The sequence below is a fragment of the Brachypodium distachyon genome, chromosome 5, assembly GCF_000005505.3.
Source record: "Brachypodium distachyon strain Bd21 chromosome 5, Brachypodium_distachyon_v3.0, whole genome shotgun sequence".
Classification (NCBI taxonomy): Eukaryota; Viridiplantae; Streptophyta; class Magnoliopsida; order Poales; family Poaceae; genus Brachypodium; species Brachypodium distachyon.
Genome location: NC_016135.3, coordinates 20,581,509 through 20,595,750, shown reverse-complemented (window position 1 = coordinate 20,595,750; position 14,242 = coordinate 20,581,509). Strand labels below are relative to the sequence as shown.

The 14,242-nt window shown below is 48.8% G+C and overlaps 1 protein-coding gene across 1 annotated transcript; it reads right to left on the bottom strand.

Annotated features, from left to right (window-relative positions):
* Positions 1-12,569: 12,569 nt before the first annotated feature.
* On the bottom strand, positions 12,570-14,242 carry LOC100825679 (homeobox-leucine zipper protein HOX22). Its single transcript, XM_003580202.4, has 2 exons — positions 13,587-14,242; positions 12,570-13,479 (listed from the first exon to the last, which is right to left on the bottom strand). The coding sequence occupies exons 1-2, from the start codon at positions 14,007-14,009 to the stop codon at positions 13,174-13,176; spliced, it is 729 nt and encodes a 242-aa protein (XP_003580250.1). The 5' UTR covers positions 14,010-14,242; the 3' UTR covers positions 12,570-13,173.

The following is a 14,242-nucleotide window of genomic DNA, read 5'->3' as shown; positions in this document are numbered from 1 at the left end:
AAAATAGAAAAAGAAAAAGGGAAAAGAAAAAGGAAAAAAAAAGACAGGAACGGACCGGCCCGGCCAAATGGGCCGAACCGGCCCACTTACCTGCGCCATGACCAACCCAGCCGCCCCGCGCCGCGCTCCCGAGCCACTGACAGGTGGACCCCACCTGTTAGGGTCGTCTTCCCCGAAGGAAAGAGCCGGCAGTCACGCCCGCGTGTCCCGGCAGCCGATCCCGCGTGCCATCTCCGCGCGCCGTCGCCTCCGTGCCTCCCTCCTCTTTCCTTGCACGTCCTTATAAAGCCAGCGGCCCCCTCTGTGTTTTCCCCCTTCCGATTTCGCTCAACTTGCGCCCACGCTGCCCACATTTCTCGCCGGAGTTCGCCACGGCCGCCGCCCGTTTTTGGTCACCGCCGCCGACAAGGTACGACATCGACCAAATGACCGACAGCCCTTCAATCCCCGCCTCCACGCGGATCTTTTGACGCGCTTCTTGCTTTGTTTCGTGCACCAAAGGTCGCCGACAACATCCACTAAAAGCTCCGCCGCCGCCTCCTCCGTTCCGTCGTCCTCGGCGACGACTCCGTCGTCCCCGAGCTGCGCCGACGCCGCCATCATCTTCACCAAGTCGAGCCGCCCCGTCCGCGCTTTTCCCCGACGCCGGAAGACCACCGAAATGCCCCGCGCCGCCGCCGCCTGAAGCCGCGCCGCTCGCCGGAACCCTAGAAGCCGCCGGAAGTATGTCCGAAAGCTCTCAGCTGTTGGATCTTGATCAACGGTCACGATTAGATTCATTTAAAACCGAACCGGTATTTGATCTGGGCCGTCCGATCTATTTAAGTTAGATCCGACGCTCCTTGTTTTAACTTAACCCGAACCGGTACGCACCAATAGGAAGCCACCACGTGTCACGGCTTAAAATTAAAACTTAATTCCCGGTTAGATTAAATGGCAATCTTATAGAAAAAACCCTAGAACTTCAAATACTCATATCTTTTAAACCATTTGGCCAAATTTGATGTTCTACACCTTTTTGGAAAGCTCTCAGCCTGTAGAATCTTTTGGCATAGTTTAATTTTATTTTTTAATAATCTAAACCCAGTAAATTTACAGGAAGGCTTTTATTGCCATTTAATTCATATCTTTTGTTTTAAAAATCCTTTTTACTTGAAACCAGTGCCCAAAAATTTGATTCAATGATCTCTGTTCGTTGGGACAGAGAAATAAATTTTTTGTTTTAATTAGTTGGCTGTTGCCAATAAAACCTTGTTTTAGGTTTTTAATCTTTTGTTTTTGTAACTTGCAATTAACCTACTGTAATAAATCTTTATTGCTAATACTTTTGGACCAGAAATATAACCTTGTTATTTATCCAAGTGAAACCAACCAAATCATGCCACATGTTTTGCATTGTATCATGGCATATTTTTCTTTTGCTTGTATTGTATGTTTATGTATGCATTGTTTGCTTGTTTATTTTAGTTTACTCGGAGAGCGAACCGTGCGATTGTGACAAGTGTTTGAACTCCAACTGCTATCAAGGCAAGTTCACTTTGATCATTATCCTATTATTGTTGTTTTTAAATACCTATGCATTAGTGTTGCTTATTAGAATGCACTGATAGGATTATTACTCGTACTTATGCTAGCTATGACTTGACCTATTAGTGATAGGATTACCTTTGCCATGAAATCCTCCACCAATAGCCATCGTGAGTAGTTGTTGCTTAGCCATGCTATGTCTAGTATACGTGGGAGGGAATCTCAATTACCATGAAACTAATAATGTGGAACATTTTGGAAACCTGGCAAAAACAACTTTAATGAATCATCCTGGGTGGGCGGCTTTGAGTTTTTGAGATGTTATGCGACGTCAGATCCATTTCTATGGGTCCCTCTGAGTCGACTCCCCATGGATTCGGGGAGGGATCATCCATGGACGTCTCCCCGTGGATTCGGGGAGCGCTTGCATCGCAAATGTAAAAAGCCACCCGGTGTAACCAGAGACTGGACTAGTTTCCTGTTTAGTAGCTTCCAGTACAACCACATGCTAATATGGGCTCTGGCTGGATGGAGTAAGAAATATGAACCCAGATCCGAGGGATTGTAATGAGGTAGCTGTGCAGGTGGGAGCGTGGGTCCCTCAGGTGGTTTGGGGGATTATGTTCTGAAAATTCTTGTAATCGATGCCGTTGCTACTCTAACCTGAGGACAGCAAGGGATTAACACGTCGATTTCTTGTGGGGAATGTGTATAACCTCTCGAGAGTGCCAAACTAAGTACTTAGCCGTGTCCCCGGTTACGGACAATTTTGAGCAAGTAGATTTGGGAGCTGTAAGGAAGGTCTCACTCATTCCAATTTCTTAATAAAATGAATGGTTTGAACTTGGGTTAGGAGCATCGATGTGTCTACTCGATGTCTTTAGATTATAGGAGCATCGGTGTTTCTACCCGGTGTCCATTAGATAACATTATTGTAACTTTCAATTGTAGTAAGGCAAACTATGTTCTGCTACCACGCCAAAAAGCCTGAACCCCACCTTGCCATATACTGCATGTACATTGTTAGGTCTATTATAACTTCCAGGTGAACTTGCCAATACATTCAATGTATTGACCACGTAGTGGCTGCAATTAACAATGCAGGAGAATCACACGAAGAGTGAGGTTCGTCGATGTTTGTTTGGGTCACACGTTTACATTCCAACATGCTCTCTCCTTGGAGTAGTTGTGGCTCATTTGCTTCTACCTTTCCGCTGCCTAGTTCTGAAACACTATTTTGTTATGCTGACCCAAAGGGTCATGCAAGGTTGTAAGTACTCTTAAATTCTGGATGAATGCGATGTAGTAAAGTACTTTGACCTTTGTGTCTCGATATTTCATTTTGAAACTGTGTGTGCTAGTGAGTCGATCCAGGGACTAACACTATAAGCACAGAGATCGAACCCTGTACTGGGGCGGTCGCTTCATGGACTTGACAAACTTCTTGTTTTTCCAAAAAGCTTGAGCCGCAAGAGCCATGTGATCATTGAACTCATAGTTGCAATTTTCTTTCGTGACCTCAACTTCTTGTTGGGGTGCTTCACTTGGAGTTGCGGTGGAAGTCACGTTGGCCTTCAATGCAAGGTCTGAGCTTTGTGAGAGAAACTTGGCGTGAATGAGGTTGTCCTCTGAGGTCCTCTTGAGAATATCCATAGCCACAAACTCTACCGTTACTTGACTTAGAGTCAAGCTATAGTAGCCCGTTCTTTGCCTAATCATTGCGGCATGGACCTCTCGGTGTGGGGAGATGGCTTCTATGAATAGACGCTTGATCCATTCATCATTGATGTCACGACTTACATGGTCCTTCATCTTGGCTCCAAGAGTGATGACTCTCCTATATAGCTCATCCGGAACCTCTCCATCCTTCATGAAGAAATTCTTGCATTTATTGATGACCACTTCAAACTTTGACTTCTTGACACTCTCATTGTTGTCAAAGTGGTCACCAATGAGCTTTCAAGCATCTCTAGCGGAATCAACTCCACGGACATAGGTTCTATACTCCAAGGGTAGAGCCTTTAGGAGTATTCTAATTGCATGCTCATTGAGTTGATTATCCACATACTCTCTTGGCGATATGTTCTTTGGATCATAAATAAAGTAACCTTCATCAACAATTCTCCATAACTGTGTTGATGTGCTCTTGAAGTGAGTCCTCATGGAATGAAACCAATCAACGTAGTTAGTGGAAGTTAGCATGGGGGGGTCACCTTGGTTATACATAGTTGGTAAATTATGGTGGCGATGATTATATTGAGGTGGTGGAGCCACCTCACTATACAACCCATAGCCACCCCTACCTTGGGATTTGGAGGCACTCTGTTCTATAGCCTTAGCCATGTTACGGGCTTCGGTATCCGAATCTTCCTTAGTCAAATCCCCCGCACTTGGTGTCTTGGCATGGAAGGACTCGGTAGAAGAAGAAGAGACTTTGTTAGGTAGGTGCTCACTAATCTTTTTTTCCACACTATCTAGAATCACTTTTTGCATGCTCTCCAAAAGCAATTTGATGGATTTAAAAGTTAGTGGAACATTAATCTATCACCTCGGTTTCTTGGGGTTTCACGGTGGGTTCCCCATCATCGCCGGCCATACTCTTAAGAGCAGTAAGGCCGTAATTAACAGACCAGGCTCTGATACCAATTAAAATATCGGTATGGTCGACTAGAGGGGGAGGAGAATAGGCGACTAACAAAATTTACTTTTTAATTTTCTTTTCTTGAAAGATACAAACACTTATTCCTAGGGTTCACTAAATTCTCTAAAAGGAATGCAACCCTATTATGAAGTGCAATAGCTGAAGCACTAGCCGAAGCAAAGTATAGACAATGAACTAAACAAGTAAGTAAAGGGTCAAATATCATACCACACGGGAAGACGAAGATTTCACCAGAGTTCTACCTATTGGGATCGGTGTACGTATCCGTTTGGAGAAGTGCTCTACCACAAAGGGAGAGACGCCATGAAGCCTCACTCTATTCTCCAACTCACCACACCACAAAGGTGGGATGAGCTCTCACAACACCACAAAGGCGAGGTGAGTTCCACTAATGGTTTCCTTGAAGGCGAACGCCAAACCTTTACAAACAAGGGGAAGGGCATGAATCCACAACTAAATTGGAGGCTCCTTCCCAAATCCTCAAACACCTCCTCACAAGATTGGAGTGCTTGAAGACACACCTTCCGGCTAGGGATCCCAAAATCCCAAGAGTAACAAAATCCACCAAGGAAAACGAGGGGAATCAACTTTTGATTTGGTGAAACCCTAGATCGAGCTCTTCTCAACCCTTCCTCAAAGTATTGGCTTGAGGGATGGACTAGGGAGAGAGATCTCGAGATTTGAAGATCTTGGTGTTCTTGAGTGAGAGAATGGGGATGAATAGGGTGTGCTCGGGCCAGGAAACCTGTTGGGGATGAAGCCCCCTTTTATACCCCATCGAAATCCAGTCGTTAGGACACATTTCAGTAACACCGGTACCAGGCCAGTAGTGGACCGGAAGTTCAAGGGGGTAGAACTTCCGCCCTGCTACCGGTCTCCTACCGCTATACGCAGTAGGACTCCAATAGCATTTCAGTACCAGGCCGGCACCAAGGCGGAACTTCCGTCCACCGGAACCTCCGGCTATTTAGGCGGTAGTACCGGCTATCACTGAAAAGTCTAACAGGCAAAGCAGGAAAACGACAACTCTCAACTCAAAACTGGGTTTAGGCGTTATGTGAGTGCAATTTAGTAGATTTGTGTACGTGAAGTTGATTCACACAAAGCGTTCCCAAATGGACTCCCTCTTTATAGTACGGATCTTCCTACGACTCAATAAAGTAAAAAGCCGTAAATCCTTCTACTCTTCTTTTCTTTTTGAGGGCGATGAATCGTGTCACAACACTAGTTATAAAATCTGAAAACACTTGGCGCACGATTAGTCCACAAGTTATGTTGTCATTAACACCAAAACTCATTGGGAATCGAAATGCCCTTTCATTATCCACATTATCAGAAGGTGGCATACGGAGTATTCATGATGGCCTGGAAGCTGGAACATTATTTTCAGCAACACCCGATCGTCGTAGTAAGTGAGGCTCCACTCGCCAACATTCTCAATAACCCAAAGGCAACAGGACGGGTCGCCCAATGGGCAATCGAGTTTTCGCCCAGGAATATCACATACGAGCGCCGGAAAGCAATCAAGTAGCAGGTGTTGCCAGATTTCATCGCCGAGTGGACCGAGATGCAGACTCCAAGCCCACCCGATTTGTCGAGTGCCTGGATCATGTACTTTGATGGATCCAAACGGGCAGAAGGTGCTGGGGCAGGAGTAATATTGATCTCACCAAAAGGGGACAGGATGCGCTATGTTTTTCAGATGCACTTCCGCAACGACAACAATGAAGCCGAGTATGAAGCCTTGTTGCATGGCATGCGGATGGCAAAAGCATGTGGCGCCACTCGTCTAATGATCTATGGTGACTCCAACTTGGCTGTGCAACAAACAATGAAGACCTATGACGCAATATCAAACACCATGATCGCCTACCGTGATATGTACAACACATTGGAGGGTAATTTTGACGGGTGTGAGCTCGCGCATGTCAGCCGAGCCAGTAATGAAGAGGCTCGTTATTTGACCAACCTGGGATCCACACGGGTTCCGCCTGGCGTTTTTTTGGAGATCATTCATCAACGATCCATCAAAGAGAAGAGCGCGACAATTTCAGTCAAAAAGTCGCCCAACTCAAAGCTTATAACCGACTCAACAGTTTCACCCGACAGCCCCGCGGATGAGCAAGCAGCAGCCGACGCAGTCGAAGTCCTGGAAATTGAACCAACATGGATGAAGCCTTTACTCGCATACATGCTCCGGCAGGAGTTGCTAGAGGATATAACCGAAGCTAGAAGGATTATGCGGCGGTCGAAAGCTTTCACAGCAATCAACGGCGAGTTGTACAAACGCAGCGTCTCCGGCATTTTTCAGAGATGTATTGCACCAGACGAAGGACATGATGTCCTTCTAGATATCCATTAGGCCACCTGCGGGCACCACGCCGGAAGCAAGACAATCGCCGCAGAAGCCTTCAGAGCTGGGTTCTACTGGCCCACGGCTCTACTCGACGCCCAGGCTATCGTCAGCAAATGCGAGGCATGTCAGATGTTCGCCACGAAGCCGCATGCCCCAGCATCCGAACTCAAGACAATTCCCATTGCCTGGCCTTTTGCGCAATGGGGACTCGATATGGTAGGCCCATTGAGGAAGTCGCGTCATGGAGGACATCGCTTTCTGCTAGTCGCGGTTGACAAATTTTCGAAGTGGATCGAGGCCATGCCAATCGCAAGTGCCACATCTACAACGGCTATTCAATTCTTCAGATCTATCTTTTTCCGTTTTGGTGTGCCTCACAGTATCATCACAGACAATGGAAGCAACTTCAAAGCAGCCAACTTTCAAGACTTCTTTGAGCAGATGGGGATCCGAATCAACGACGCTACAGTCGCGCACCCGCAGACAAATGGCCAAGTCGAAAAGGCCAATGGTCTGCTCACCGAAGGCATGCGGAAAAGGTTGATGACACCCTTGCGGAGAGCAGCTGGCGCATGGGTCGAAGAACTCCCCTTGGTACTCTGGAGCCTTCGGACTACACCCAATTCTTCCACGCAGTTCACCCCTTTCTTTATGGTGTAGGGAGCAGAAGCAGTGCTGCCATCCGAGGTAAGGTATAATGCACCTCGGGTCGCAGCATACGCCAGACCAGATTGCACAGAAAGTATCGAAGATGCACTCGACGCAGCAGATGAGGCACGCGACATCGCCCTCGCTCGGTCAGCAGTCTACCAACAAAGTCTCCACAATTATCATGACCGTCGATTACGCAGTCGCTCATTCGTTGAGGGCGACCTAGTCCTTCGGCTGAAACAGAAAAGTCATCACAAATTGGCATCACCATGGGAGGGGCCCTACATCATATCCAAAGTAATTCCAGGCGGTGCCTACATCCTGAAGGATCCAGCCACCAGCATCGATTTTGGCACGCCATGGAACGCCGCACAGCTACGGCGTTTCTACGCTTAGCTTTTTCTACAAACAGACTCAGTTTATCTTTTCATCGTCTACAGTTTCTATACAGTCATATTATTTTCGTCAGTACGTCATTGAATAAAGTTTAGTTTTTCCCTCGTACATGAGTTGAATTAATACATTAAACACCTCCGTCTCTCCAAAGACCTAAGGGATGTATCTATATAATATCGCTCGAGTGCGGCAACTCCAGCGCCACAGTTAAAACTCCGTGGGTGGCACTCACCCGACAGTCAATCAAGACTCGGGGGCTGCGCGAAACACCCGCCAATATAAGCATTGTACAGCTGCATTGCATAAACCCTGATTATCCCCATCCAGGCGAGGACTCCAAACCATCGGATCGACACCCTCATCAACGGCCAACACTCAGGCGCAAGTCTGTCGCACTTCGTCATGACACAAGATATTCAACATCGGCAAGAAGGATCAATGGATAAAGGTACGTATTCCAAATATATAACTAACAAAGTTTTGGTTGCAGGACACAACAAAAGGAGAGGAAACACGAGCTGTTCGACACCTAATAACAAGAAAAGACTCTCGGGGGCTGTCCCCCCCCCCCCCAAAAAAAAGTACTAAAACTCAGCGACGCAGTAGAAGTCTATATCATCGCGACAAGGTCGACCAGCTCTCGGGCATGCCACTCGACAACGTCATAGTAGTACTCCATGTTAATCTTGCCGTCTTCAAAACGGCACCACATGCAATCCCCCAGATCCAGGCCGGGATATCGAAGCCGAACAAAAGCCAGGCGAACGGTGGCGCCAATTACAAGCTGCTCATGTATATAACTCTTGTTGACGGCCGAATCCGTGAACAAACGGACCAAACCCTGGAGACTGTCAAGAACCGGCGTGTTTGGAAACAACGCTTGGTGAATGTCAGTCATAATCTGGCGGCACGAGCTAAAACAAGCTTTGGCCCGGGCGGCCCGATCCTGCAGAAGCGCCAATACATACCCCCTATCAGAATCGAACCAGAAGGAAGGAACCGTCGGCCCTGCCCGTTGAAGCGTGTTCAGGCGATGACAAACGCGCTCAGCTTCCTCATGGGACTCGGGGATAATTTCTGCAAACACAAGACAACTTATTAAAGACGGGAAGCAATACAAAATGGGCAATCACTACGGACAATGCTTACCGCGCAGATTAGAGCTTATCGAAACAAGCTCCCCCAGGAGAAACTCTTCTCGGGTGGCAGCGGCATGAGCCTTCGACTTCCACATAGCAACCTCCCCGCAAAGCGCCAAGAGCTGACGTTCAGTGTCCCTCACGTGATCGCGAAGGTACACGATCTCATCAGAGCGACTCATCTCGGCGAAAGCAATGACGCAGTTGATCTAGCCAGATATGCCAATCAATGAGTCCAAACCCGACTATAAATAGTCGACCATGGACTCAGGGGCTACTCCCATCGGGAGCGCTGTCCGCGCACCCGATGAAATTTTCCTAATTCAAGGTCAGTTCGAGTCCGTGCCTAACTCCACGCAGTTAGCCACGCACTCGGGGGCTACTCCCATCGGGAGCGTTGTCCGCGCACCCGACAAAATTTTCCTAACTCAAGGTCTGTTCGAGTCCGTGCCTAACTCCACGCAGTTGGCCATGCACTCGGGGGCTACTCCAATCGGGAGCGCTGGCCGCGCACCCGACGGTAACCCAACCAGCGAATATGGGCAAGATGTACAGCATATGAACATCGATTTATCATCAATATAACAGATCCATTACAGTGGCCACATACAAATTGAATTTTTTCTTTCGAGTCCGTCCCCAACTACAAACAGTTGGACACGCACTCGGGGCTACTCCCATCAGGAGCGTTGATCGCGCACCCGATATCTTTTCCCTAGGTGCCTACTGTGCGACTTGATTTGCGACCCGGTTCGCCTCAAGCTGCGTTTGCTCCGCCTCCTCATGAAGAAAGATGATCCATCGAGCCGGTTGCAAAGTTCGATCCATCTGGGGTCAGATATCAAGCGTCTCCCCAGGCATCACAGGAAGCTCGTGGATGTGATCAAGATTTAAACTGGGATGCTTCACAAGGGCAAACGCCAAAGCATGTTGAGCGCCCCTGGTCATCAAACTCCGAGCAAAATCTTGTACCCCCGTGCCGCCATGAAATTTTTGCATCAAAGCTTCAAGTCCAGCAGGCGGTCGACGTAGAGGAAACAAGGCTTGGTATATGTGCTCTAACGTCGGTCGACAGGAGTCGGCAAAACCCCCTATCTGATCGACACGGTCTTGCATCAATGCCAAAGCTCGGCCCCTGTCTCTGTCATACCAAAAGGATGATCTGTTTGAAGTGTTTAGCCTGCTCAATCGGGAGTTCACCCTCTCGGCCTCCAATTGAGGGTCAAGTTGAAGACCTGAAGCATCAGAATCACTAACAGCCACAGTCGCAAAGGTGATAACCAGATTAGATGAAGGAAGGAAATTCTGTTACCCGCTAACTTCTCGCACATCGTCGACAACTCCTTCATCAGGAATTCCTCGCGGTCAGTGGCGGCTTTGGCTTTCGTCCGTTGCACAGCCACCTCCCCCGTGACCACCCGAAGTTTTTGCTCAAGACCCTTCAGTTGGTCCCTCAAGATCGTCGGGTCCAGAAGAGAGGCAGGGGAAGGCGCCAGAGTCTCCACGGTAGCAAGCACCGATTGTGGCTGCACAAGAACGACCTCGGCAAGCGGCGTTTCGTGCTTTTCATCATCATCGCTCTACAGCGCCAAACAAGAAAAGCAAATATATCTTTAAAGATGACCAAGAGACATTCATATCACATCAAGAGAATAAATTCAGGCACCATAGTACGGGTTCATCTCAAACGACATCAGGATGGAGTCAATACTATGAACTATTACAGCAGGGCAAGAACAAACATCACGACGAAGGATGAGCTCCAACCTCATCCGTAGCCTCCTGCGCGGTCCAGACAGTCGCCGCGTTCAGGTGCTCGATGACGGCGGTAAACTTCTTCGCCAGCTTGCGCCCCCGCTTGACGAAGCGCTTCAACTCGACGACTTATGCAGGTCGAGTCCCTCAAAGTGCGACTCAAGCCAAGGAACATAATCTTTTCGTACCAGAATAAACTGATTTGATTGTAACCTTCCCGATTACCACGCCCGATACCTAGCCGCCGGTATATAAGGCTCGGAGGGGGAGTCGGAAATGGGTAACTTCTATACATCCGCCAGATTCATCTGTGCACCATAGCTTCGAAGCTTCTCTGTAATCTTGATCAATACAATACACCAAAAGCAGGACGTAGGGGTATTACCTTCCGAGGGCCCTGAACCTGGGTAAATCTTGCGACTCCCCTAGTCCTTGTTAGTCGACGAGATCGCTGGTGCACCCCGTGCTCTCCCTCAATCAAAAACCCATGAATCAGGGTATTGCCGAGGTAGCCCCTCGTCAACCACGGGCGCCTGCCAACAAAACTTCACTATATTAGAAGTGTTTACAACGCCGTGGGTTTTCAATGAGGTGATAAACCCTAGCCGGCGGCTTACAAGATGTATAAATAGGGCGGTGAAGATGATCCATACCGGCGACGGGCCTCGCTTCGCTCCGTTGCTAGCCTTGTTAAGAATTTGGGTCACAACTTTAACATACGAACCATGACGAATATTCAGCGTGGAGTAAACAGATTCACAATAGTGCATTAGTGCTGAATAGCTTGGAAAAATATTATGTCATGCAGAAGATATCTCACACAACTGTAAGTGCAAACTGACCTAAAGCAATGTCTAGAACGAGGCATGTTGTTCGTCCTGCCACATGCTACAGACACAAAAATATATAGGAACTGCGAGATTAGATGGTACTTAGATGGCGTCTGAGATGAGTGAGGAGAGAAATAGGGAAGGTGCATTTATACTTTCAAAGAAAAAATTTGTGCGCTCACATCTGATGCTTAGGTTCCTCCATAATTTAGAGAGAAAAAAGTATGCTATAAAATTTCTTTGGTGCAATCCGATTGTCGGAGCCCGAAACTCTGGCACCGGGGATGTTGGACACCCCCTTTTTGGTTCGGTGGAGGGCGAAGGAGATCGCTCCGGCGATCGCCGGCATGACTAAAGACATGAAGTGTCGAGATGAGGTTTTACCCAAATTCGGGCCACCCAGAGGTGTAACACCCAACGTCCTGCTTTGAGTTGTATTCACGAGTTTGAGTGTGTACAGGTTGCCGGGGGGTTCCCGGGCTTTGCTACTTATCTCTCTGAGGGTTGCTCTACTTGGATGAATGTTGAACTAAACTCTACTGGACTCGAACCCTTTGACCGGTGGCATTGGTCCTCCTTTTATAGTCAAGGGGATACCACAGGTGCCGATGCATGCAACATGACACGTTAATTAAACGTGTGTCAACGCCACAAGTTCTATTCTATTGTTGATCCTCGCTGGGCTTCATGCAGCGCCCAGGTCATTGTTCGTGGTAAATAAAATGAACCGTAGGGTAGCCGCCCTAGCCTTGCTGAGCAAGACTAGACCTGCTGGTGTGACTCCTGTCGGTGCATTAAATGCACTGTCTTCACTGTTCGGTTGTCCCCACTTGTAGGCCCGAGCACGAGTTGCCGGGAGCACTCCAGTATTGGCGCCCGGGTCGTTGCAGGGGCAGCGAGCTGTTACCTTGCCGGAACAGGTGGATATCTCTCATACTCTGGATCTTGGCCTTGATGTCGCCAATGGTGTCAGAACTTTCAACCGTCAATGTGATGGTCATCAATGGTATCTTCTTATGCCCCAGCGGCTCTTTGCTAGGGCTCATAAATCGATTTTTATACCGGGCCAGTATGTACTGGCGCCCAAAAAACCTAATATCAATAAAATTTAATTGATGCCAAATTCATAATCAGTTTCTTTACCACATCAATGAAATTTCATTGCAATTCAGTATCAATATTTTTTTTCATTCATATTCCATAACTATATCAATAAACTATTTTTTGGATAAAAAGATATCAAGAAATTATCATTGCAATATCAATGTTTTATTTTATTCAAATATTGATTCACATGTGAAAGGTCATGCCACGTGTTGCCGGTAGAAATGACTTTGCGCAGCAGTGCCCTTGCGAGGTTGAATTAGTGTACTGCGGCCAAGAAAAGAACACACGAGCGTGGGCTAAATCCTACAGAGGCTCTCAATAGTTTATTATCAACCGGTTATGCGTCCAACATATGACTATCCAAGTTTGAAACCACAGCCGGAACAAACAGAGCAGCTAACGCAAATTCTACCAATGATCTCTCTCTCTTCTGTACGAACGACCTTTTTTTTTGCTGTAGCAATGATCTCCAACTGACACCATTTTAGCAGCATCCGAAACCAGTGGCCAATGAATGACCCCCAAAGTTCATCACTTCCATGTCTTGATTTGCATCCCCTTCCATCCACGGACTGACGACCCACCCGTCATTGGGACATCTCCTTTAGTTTCGCCTCCATCCAAGAGGTTCCCAGCAGAACGATCCCAGCAGAACGAGAGATCGGTCTCAAGCACAACATGCACGTGTACCTTAAGCTACAAACACACAAGGGACAATTAAGCCTACACGTATACTACAACTTCAACAGTTCAAGCTACCGCATTCCACTCGACAGGCGGCCACGGCCACGGCTCCCACAGCTCCGGCGTGGCGCAGAAGGACTCCGGGAATCCCCCGCTGTAGTCGACGTGGTCGCCGCACTCGGAGTCCACCGAGACGTCCGCCGGCGTGGCGCACCCGCCGAGCACGCAGCTCTCTGGCGGCTCGACGCCGATGTTTCTCTTGTCGTCAACCTCAAGCTCCTCGCTGCATCCGTCGCCGCAGCTGCTGCTGCTGGCCGTCGCCGTCGCCGCGCCGCCGCCCTGCTCCCTCAGCCTCTCGCTTAGCTCATGCAACTGCACACACACACACACACATATGCAAACCATGCGTAGTTAAAATACCAGCTAGATTAATTAGACAAAGTGAGAGACCAGTGGATCAAGTGATTAATTAAGCATACCTTCGTGGTGAGGGTGAGCTTGTCTTGTTTGAGTGACTCGACGCGGGAGTGGAGGGCGTCGTACTTTGCGCGGAGTGCGGCGAAGTCGTGCTCGAGCTGCTTGGAGCGCCACCGGGCGCGCTTGTTCTGGAACCAGATGGCCACCTGCCGCGGCTGCAGGCCCAGCTCCCGCGCAAGCTCCGCCTTCTCCCGGGGCTCCAGCTTCGCCTGGTGCGCGTGGAACGTCGACTCCAGAGACCGTATCTGCTCCTCCGTGAACCGCCTCTTCCTCATCTCCGACGCCGCCCCGCCCCCTCTCCTTCCCCCCATCAACAACTGCTCCTCCATCAACGGCACGCACAGCTCCCGCTGTTGCTGCATCGTCTGCAGCGCCGGAGGAGGCATCAAGAACTGCTGCTGCTGCTGGTACTCGCCCCGATCCATGTCGACCGATCCAGTGGGCGCCACTGCTAGCTTAGCTACCGATGGCCGGATCCGTTCCTCTCCTGGCTCCCCGGCCCGGGCCGGCCCCTTTTATACCGGCGAACGGCGTTACGTGTCCAGGTCCGGAGATGCGAACACGCGGGTCTTTGAGATTGAGCATAAAGAAACCGCCGGACCCACGCAGGCAGCGCGACACCGTGCTGCAAAGCCGCTTTCGTGCCCACCGCCAAGTG